This window comes from Chenopodium album, chromosome 5 (assembly GCF_948465745.1).
Source record: "Chenopodium album chromosome 5, dcCheAlbu1.1, whole genome shotgun sequence".
Taxonomy (NCBI): domain Eukaryota; kingdom Viridiplantae; phylum Streptophyta; class Magnoliopsida; order Caryophyllales; family Amaranthaceae; genus Chenopodium; species Chenopodium album.
This window is the reverse complement of record NC_137838.1, coordinates 71,779,621-71,789,593: the sequence shown is the minus strand read 5'-3', so window position 1 is coordinate 71,789,593 and position 9,973 is coordinate 71,779,621. Positions and strand designations below refer to the sequence as shown.

At 36.2% G+C, this 9,973-nt stretch overlaps 1 protein-coding gene across 1 annotated transcript; it reads right to left on the bottom strand.

Moving 5' to 3' along the window:
• Positions 1-1,433: 1,433 nt before the first annotated feature.
• LOC145632232 (adenylosuccinate synthetase 2, chloroplastic-like) lies at positions 1,434-6,780 on the bottom strand. The gene is made up of 4 exons (XM_081684553.1): positions 6,386-6,780; positions 3,905-4,597; positions 2,221-2,532; positions 1,434-1,880 (listed from the first exon to the last, which is right to left on the bottom strand). The coding sequence occupies exons 1-4, from the start codon at positions 6,713-6,715 to the stop codon at positions 1,710-1,712; spliced, it is 1,506 nt and encodes a 501-aa protein (XP_081540679.1). The 5' UTR covers positions 6,716-6,780; the 3' UTR covers positions 1,434-1,709.
• Between the last annotated feature and the right edge of the window lie 3,193 nt (positions 6,781-9,973).

Here is a 9,973-nt window from a genome sequence, read left to right as displayed (position 1 = left end):
AAAATAGGGACATTATAAGGTATATATATATATAAGGCTCTCATGAGAATTTTTTTTTTGTGAGAACACTTTTTATGTTCTAAATTTTTACTCATATGTTCTAAATTTTAAATCTGATGTTCTAAACTTTTTCCCAGGTATTCTAAATTAGTATTCACATGTTCTAAACCATAAATTAGTTAAGTTAGATGTTATAAATTTTGAATGACTTATTCCGAAATTTTAACTTATATGTTCTAAATTTTAAAACGTGCTTGTGTTCTAAATTCGAAAGCATATGTTCCAATTTTTACTCACATGTTCTATATTTTTACTTATATGTTCAATATTTTTACTCTCATTTTCTATATTTTATACCAAGTGTTCTAAATTTTTTATACACATGTTCTAAATTTTAAATCAGGTGTTCTAAATTTTAATCATATGTTCTAAATTTCATAAAGCAAAATTTTTAAATTTTTACTCATATGTTCTAATTCTTGAATCAGATGTTCTAAATTATTGCTCACACACATGTTCAAAATTATTAGTCATATGTTCTAAATTATTAGTCATATGTTCTAAATTTAAATTTGAGTCGGATGTTCTAAATTTTTACTCGTATGTTCTAAATTTTTACTCACATGTTCTAAATTATAGATCAGTTATCATATAAATATGAATTCTCATATATATAATAAGTAAAACAATTTTTTTTTTTTAGTTTATAAATGTATTTCTTTGTTAATGTATAATTGTTAAAATAATGTTATAGTTCGTTAAATAATATTATAAAACCCGTGCATGGCACAAGACTTTAACTAGCTGAGGGGCATAGTATTTCCAGTGACAATTGGTTCATAAAAACTACTACAGTTTTTTCTATACAGTAAAAACAATAAAATACTCTTTTCTCCTTGACCTTTCACAATAATATTAGTTTTTTCTATGTTAAAATTAAAATTTTTTTAAAAAAAAAAAGAAGAAGAAGAAGAAGAAGAATTTAAAGGAAAAATTGCCATTAATAAATAAAACTAACCTAGTGATTTACCGTAAAGATAGACAGGGGCGCCTCAAGAAACATAAAGTGTCAACGATTATGAATAATAATCACAACTTTCACTAGTCTTGGGTCTTTATAGTAGGCTTATCATCTTGTACAGAAGAGTTAAAAGACTACTTGAACAATCTCAGGTCTCAGCTAGCAGTGAGATGAAATTGGGTTGTGAATAATCTGACAGCAACTTATTAATCCCGTATCAGGCAGTTTATATAATACCAATATACCATCATATCATGAACTGTTTTGTAGATGCTAATGCTATATGAAAATATGGAAAATCACTAAAAAAAGAAGGAAAAAAAAAAAAAAGAGTTGATGCTCAACAAAGATCACCTTTTGCAGTTGTACATTACCCTGTTATTGGGAAAGAGACTAATGGAAAGGCAGATCATTGGATCATACAAACATAACTCAGAATATTTGAAATCATTAACACCTAGAGAGAAAACTACAAAAATATTTGGCAGCTAAAATCACTGCAGCATCAGTTTTGTATCAGATTAGGGGTATACAGTATGCTGCAGATAAATGCATGTCAACAAATAATAGATTTGATTGCTTGCAGCTATCTCTCAGAAGTTAAAAGGGTATAACTGGGTCAAACTGTCTCCTCCTACCACTCCCACAGGATAAAAGACAGTCGAACATCCGATCTTATCTAAACACACTACTTGTAAATGAGAGCATCCCGGCCTGGACCTACACCGATGTAATGGACTGGCACGCCAACTATCTCTTCTACCCGCTCAACATAGCGACGGGCTGCCAATGGAAGGTCAGCGTAGTTTCTAACTGATGATATATCAGTCTTCCACCCGGGTAGAACCTCATATTCAACCTGAACAAATGGCAAATTACGCAACGTTAGGAATTATATTGAAATCCTAAAATGCCATCAGCTATGCAACAAAAGATGATATGATCAAACATAAGTAGAAGGGACAAACATACGGAGTAACCAATACATTTTCCAAAACTTTTGTTTTAGTAGTGCTAAATAAAATTCAAGACAGGGGAGTTTGAAATGGGGGTAGCTCCAAGCATGAATTTTTTTCATCTCAAAATCTTCCACCATAAATGTTTATGGACTATCGAGTTAAATAAAATATAGTTGTACTGCAGGACAATTATTCAACTAAGCACAATTCTACAGCAGCTGTTCAAGAAAATCCACTCACCTTCAACCGTTCAAGGATACGTAGATCACCAGGGAAAGATTTGATCGGAGTATCATCAACATCCTTGTATGCAACACCCAATTGGATCTCGGGAAGATCAGATAGAACATCCAGTTTTGTCAGGTTCAAAGAAGAGAAGCCATTAATATCGCAACTAAATTTCAATGCAACCAAATCAAGCCAACCACAGCGACGAGGACGACCAGTTGTTGTCCCGAATTCCTGACCAGCAAACCTCAGCAGATCCCCACCCTGACCCAATATCTCTGTAGGGAAGGGACCAGAGCCAACACGTGTGGTGTATGCTTTTACCTGAAATCAAAACTGTTATTAGAAACCTCTGCAGGTATATATAAACAGGTTGAAAGTCTTGAAACTGCTGATGCAAAAGAAATAACAGGGTAAGTAAGAAGAAAGCAATCAAGCATTAACAAATTAAACCTCTGCGTTGGGACATGGGAGAGCGGTGGTTTGGGGGGGGGGGGGGGGGGGGTCTTTCAGTGTGCATATTACTCAGCTGAATTTGACTAGTCTAAACTTATCAAATATTATTTTTTTCTGAACATATTAGAGTTTTTCAGAAAGAATTTGGCCATAACTTGTCTTAATTTACTGGAATTTCTTTTGACTAAACTTATCTGAACTTATTGGATCCTATTTTACCTGAATTTAATTATATCTAAATCTTATACGGAGTATTATCTTTTCTGAACTTATTTTTTCTGAAGCAAGCCAGCATAAATCGAACTAAATCAATCAATCTTATGCCACACATGTCCCAACATCAGCAAAGTTAACCTCAGAAGTAATTACAAAATTCACGTATAGAGAATTACTAAACTTCTTGCCCACCCGCTCCACCCCCTTAGCCTCCACCACCCTCACCCCCCTTCCCCTTTTTCCTATAATCTCCTTCACTAACTCCATGGCTCCATACCTATTATTTCTTCTTGCAGACCTTTGCTTCTGATTGGGATACTCTGCATCTGTGAGCCTATCAATAAGTATGTGGGCACTAAGAGAAATCCATTACCTTGAATCTCTTCCCAAACACCCAAGGATCTTGTAGCTCTGTAAGCTAGCTGAAGGTAGATACACCCCAGTTCCAGTCTAGGAAGCTCCTTGATGGAATTAGGGTAGCATCCCCAAAGGCATATGATACATCAGCTTCTTAGCTGGATTAAGTTTGAAATAATTTCTAACCCTGCCAACCCCCCATCACCACCCCGCCTCTTTTGCTCCTCACCACATTCACCACTAGCAAACATACCTATTCCCTTCCAGTATTATACTTGTGTATAATACCATCAGAAGAAGAGGGAAAAAAAAAGAGAGAGGGAGAGGGAGTAAGAACTGACAAAGCTGCTACCCCACCCGGCCACCCCCCTCTCCCTGCAGATTCCAGAGAGAATCTGGAGGAAAGGTGGTTTCCATGAAGAGAAAAGTGGATGACAAATGGATGAAAGAGGACATGTTGAAAGAAAGGAAAAAATGGGCAGTGAAGATGAATAAGAGGAGGACAGGAATAGAGCAGCACACTCCAAATAGCTTTCACCCATGAGAAAATTTGTTGACATGTTTCCATCCTATGTGAGCAAATAATTGTACATGTATATAAAATTACAAAGAATAAAAGAATATAAAAGAACAAACCAATAAAACTATAATGACAAATATAACTTACTACTCCAATAAGATCACCAACGGCTCGGGGAGCAATACCAAGACCAGTACAAATTCCACCAGCTGATGGGCTAGAGGAAGTTACGAAAGGATAGGTTCCAAAGTCAATGTCCAGCATAGTAGCCTGACCACCTTCAACCAGAACCTTCTTTTTCTGTGAGATTGATTCATTCATGACCAAAACAGTATCAGCAATGAAAGGCTCCAATCTCTCAGCAAACCTTTTGTACTTTTCTACTTCTTTCTTCAACATTTCTGGCTCATATTTAAAATCTTTAAATCTGGCTGCTGCATCCAACAGTAAGATTTCAAGCTTTTGAGGAAACGTATCCATGTGCCTAAGGTCACCAACTCGTATGCCATTCCTTATCACCTTGCTTGAATAAGCAGGACCAATGCCTCTCTTTGTTGTGCCAATGAAGGATTTAGCTAGCTCAGCTTCTCGAAGACCATCCACTTCTTGATGGAAGTCAAACAACAAGTGAGCACGATCAGAAACTAATATACGTCCGTTGCAAGATACTCCATTAGACTCAAGACCGTCAATTTCACCAAAAAGTCCAGGCAGATGCACCACGACTCCATTTCCAATAACACATAAAGTTTCCTCATTAAGAATACCAGAAGGAACTAAATGAAGAGCAAATTTTTTTCCTTCTGAGTTGTAGATGGTATGCCCAGCATTAGCTCCACCCTAACAACAAATTAAAAGAAGAAATGTGTTTTAAAATGTTAGTGTGTTAGACATGAAGACATCACATCAAGAGGCTGCCATAGAAATCAATGAAATACGCAACTATCTAATACAATATTAAAACAAATAAACAACCAAAAATAAAATAACAAATAGAAATACAAAATAGAAGAAAGAAACCAAATTACTGAGATGGATCAGAATATTAGGTTACTATAGCAATCTCAACTACTTAAGTTGAAGTTATAAAGTAAATAATTAATTAAAAAAATGAAAATTAAAGTATTGTCAATTGGAAAGATGCAGCAGACTAAGTCAAGATACAAAACAAAACAAAAGTCTTATGAAGTATATAAATAAGCAATTAAGAATAGCACACAAAAGGCCTTTACAGGTGGCATACAATGCATCACCAATCAATAACATTAGAATTCCTTAAAAGTTAAACAATCCAATAGGATTAGTAAACCCTAGTTGGGTAAGGACCAAGCATTTGTGAAGTTGATGGATTTGTGCTTCATTTAATTTTAGATTAATGGGGTATGTGAACCGCAACGTAATGGGAAATGCAAGAAATAACATAAAACTATAAGAGTAAGTCATGTGTAATCAGGGGGTTGTAAATAATCACAGTTTTAAGTGATTATGGCTGCCAACATTGACTTCAAGAACTTAGTTGTTAAAAGTTAAACCCAAATATATTGGCTTCCCATGGCACCAAAGGTTATATCGATTATCTTCCTGAAACCCATGGCACTATCACAGATGTCATTGCCATCAAAATTCAAACACCAACAGGTAAACAATACCCCATACGATAACAAGACTTCTCGAAAATCTCAAATATTGTTATTTTCTCCCTAAAAAACTAATCATTTATAGTCAATAAAATAAGGAAATGATTTATACGTGTTTGGTGAATAGCTTAAAAGCTAAAGCTGATTATGTTAGCTGATTTTCACTAGCTGATTGTATTAACTGATTTGACCAACTTATTTTATTAGCTAATTGTATAAAAGTGTTTGGTAAATAGCTTATAGCTTAAAGTTAAAATTGTTTGAGTATGTGAAATGACCAATAAGGTAATTGTGGGATAGGTAGGTTAGGAAGGATTTTAAATTAAATGGGGGTATAAGTGTCATTTCACCATATATTAATGAATAACCTAATTGAAAAGGCTCCTAATTAGAAAGAGCTTATTTAGTGGAATAAGCTCATTAAATAAGCTTTCCATCAAATACGAATTAGCTTATTTAATAGTCAATAAGCTAATGTTGGTCAAATAAGCTGTTTACCAAACACAGCCACATTCTATCCATTCCCTTAGCTTCATTCCTACCCAACTTTCATTTACATAAGACAATTAATTCGAAACGAATCGACAAAGTGCTACGGAGTAATTCACAACAAATAAGAAACTCAAACAATCCAACAAGCCACACTAATTCAATCCAAATTCCACCCCCACTACCCTTGTAAGAAAACCTCCACCTCCCAATTTCCATGCATACAAGACTACTATCGAAACCTAAATTAAAATGAGCTAATCAATTAAGCTAATGATTTATAAATGTCTATAACAATGTGAATCAGAATCAATCAAATTGAAGAAAAAAACCAATCATTTATAACTCAAATTTAATCATCATTAAAATGTCAATAATAATTATAAAAAAAAAATTAAAAAAATCACTTTCAGATATCATCACCCATTCAATCAGAAATACTATTATACTAATAAACAAACAATAAAATAAAATAAAGAAAAGAAAAAGTAAAAATTGAAACCTGACAACGAGCAACAACATCAAAATGCTGAGCCAGAATATCAACAAGCTTGCCTTTACCCTCATCACCCCATTGACAACCCAAGACGCCGGAAACCTGACTCAACCCATCGATTCGACTCACTGCCTCACGAGTTGGCTCAGTTACGGCGGTTTTCAGGGAAGAGCATCGGACGACGGCGGCGGCGGCGGCGGCGGAGGAGGAGGGTTTCTGGAAGGTTCTAGAAAGACGAGAAGGTCGAGAAAGAGAAGGGGTTTTGTAGAGGTTGTAGTGAGTTGAGCCGGTGAAGGAGACCGGGTTATGGTCGAGTCGGAGGGCGGAAGTGTTCATTTTTTGGGGGAGAGAGAAACAAGGAAGGTGGGCTGGCTGGGGTGGGGAGTGAAGGGTTTTAGAAAGGAATCAGGTAATCGAATGTGTTTATATTGTGTGACGTGGAAATGTTGATTTTTTTAGTAACGAATAAATACTTGACCAAGTACTACGTAATTTATTTATTTAAGAAGGAAAACAAATGGACACTTAGGATGTCCCAAGTATTAGTATTACACTATTACTACATGAACCGGTTATAAAATTGGTCTATTCGACATTATCATCATGTACTTGTACTTAAAACCGACTTTTTTTAATCAATTTGAAAAGGAATTGAACTGTTAAAAATCTATTTTTAGGAAAATTAAAAACTGATCCGATCTAATTTTTTCTAACCCGAAATTGAATTAAACTGAATTTGTGTGAACCATTACTAACCCGACCCATTATTAAGCCAAATCGTTACAACCCGAACTAATTACGTCTAAACTCGATAGTAACTCGACACATTTTAAACAGAAAAATGTTTAAACCCAGCAAAAAACCGATAAATTTGAACCGGTTCAACCAATAACCCGCTGTGACCGAACCACTTATAACCCGTAACTCGTTGTGACCAAACTATTTCCAACCTGTAACTTGTTCAGACCGAACCGTTTACGACCTGTAACCTGTTGAGATCGAACCGCTTACTACCGGTGACCTGTTATGACTGTGACATTTACAACCAGTACGCCAATATGTTTATGATCTTATCCTTTTCAACCCACTACTCGATAAACCGAACTTAATTATGACTTAACTTGATTATAACATGATCCTTTCCTACCCTTTATTTGAATAAGGCCCCGTTCTCTTCACCTTAATTTTGCTAAACTGAAATTATTTTTACTGAACTGAAATTATTTTTGCTGAACTTAAATTATTTTTACTGAACTTAAATTAATTTTACTGAACTGAAATTATTTTTGCTGAACTAAAATTATTTTTACTGATTTTCTATTATAATTCTTCTTTAATAAAACTGAATTTTGCTGAACTGAACTTATTTTTACTGAACTGAAATTATTTTTACTGAACTGAAATTAATTTTACTGAACTGAAATTATTTTTACTGAACTGAAATTATTTTTACTTAATATTATTTTTTTAAGGTGAAGAGAACAGGGCCTAACTCGATTCCATAATGACCCGACTCGATTTAACCAATATGATTTGGACTGAAACTCGCTTTAAATTGGGTAAACCCGTTTGCAAACCGACAAGTTCAATCCAAACCGATTATGACTAGAACCAATAATGACTGGACCCGATTTCACCCGATCTGTTTTGAACCGAAACCCATTTTCTAACCGACCCAGTTTAGCCCAAACTGATTATGACCCAAACCAATTACAACCCGACCCGATTAGGACCCGAACTGTTTTGAACCGATACCCGCTTTGAACTTGCTAAACCCATTTTTCAAATCGACTTGGTTCAACCTAAATTGATTATGACCCGTAACCACTACAACCCGACCCAAATAGAAATCGCAAAAAAAAAAAAAAAAAAAAAAAAACAAACAAACAAATTCACCCGATGATTTTCAAAAACAACCTGCTAATTAGTTTCAATCTATTATAAACCGACTCGTTATAACCCGAAAATGATAAAACCAATTATAATCCGAACTATTTACCCGAATTGACGTGCCCTACTTGTACTCTATGTTTTTTTTAGTACTTCTTGTTTTTAGAGTAGTTTTTTTTTTTAAGGGGGGGAGATTAAAGTTCATTAATAATAAGCCATACGGCACTTACATAAGAAATCGTAATCGAACAATGCAAAGACAAAAGAACCAATTACTAGTTCGAAATAAAGGAAACTACAATTGCACGCGCAAAATGACTTTCTGAAATACCCTTGGCTCATATAACGCTGTCCTATGCAGCCTCTTGCAAGGGGGTCTGGCAATATGTTGTAGTTTCTGACGAGAACCTTCATTGGCTCAGAATCCTGTACACCTCGACCTGAAATCAAAATTGGTGTCGTACACTTCACCATTGACAAGACAATCTCCGATTTAAACACGGATATCGGCATGGAAGCATAACCCTTTAGCCCGAACCAACAGAAGATCAAACCAAAGCCCCATAGCCAACAAACCCGGCTCAAATCCTGCACCAAAAGATCGGTACACCGATTTGCACACCCCATAGCACACCAACACACCACACAAAAAGAAAAAATAACAAACCCAAATAACACACAAAGACGGAAACAGGAAACCCAAACACTACACACACCACTAATAGAAAAAACAGGAAGAAACTTAAAAACAAGAACTACGAACGGAACCCTAACAACCCACCCCGCCGCCACTCCGAGCACAACCACCAAAGCTCCGAGGTTCACCAACTAACCCAACCCACATGCCGCCTGACAGTAAAACCCGGACCGCCAATACCCGCCCGAGAAACCCAAACCCCACACACCCCTGAACCGCGGCAACGACGGCTGGAGACACCAGACTAAGAACGGCCCTACGCGAGGGACTCAGAGGGAGAAAACTCACCCTCCTCGTTCTCGAAAACAACATCGCGATGACGGACAAAACGGAGGGGCCTAGGCACGGCGGGGAAGCGGAGACGAAAACCGGCGGCAAGCCGGCAGCAAGGCCGGTGAGGAACTGACGCAGCCGAAAAGGGGAGGCGGTGCACGTTGCAAGGCCGGAAATACAAAAAAACCAAAGCGAAAACGAAAACAAAAACAAGAAAGGAAAAAAACAACCTAAGGGAGTAGATCGGAGGCTCGCCGACGCCGTGGCATGGGCGGTGAGCCGCACGCCCGCCGGCGAGCCTCATGGCCGGAGCAGTTTTTGGGAAAGCGGTAGGGTTTGGGAGAGAGAGAGAGAGAGCACTAGGTTGGTTTAAAAATTAACCGTTGTTTTTAGAGTAGTTCAAGCAAAACTTTGTATGTTATTATATATTATGTGCAACTTTTGGGCATTATTTGTGAGATAAAATATTTAAAGTTGCACATAATATGTAACAGATGTAGTAGTTAGGTAAGAATTCACCTTGTAACCTTGAAGTCACTAGGTCAAATTATCCCAACATTACTTACAACTAACAACTCAAAATATTACTGAATACGAGTACTTGGTTAGAACTTCAATTAGCAAAATTATAAATATTTGATGTTTAAAAAATAGGTGTTGACAAACGTGTCTAAATGAAATATATGCGTTAACAAATTTGATGCTCAACACAAAATTATAAAAGTTTGATGTTT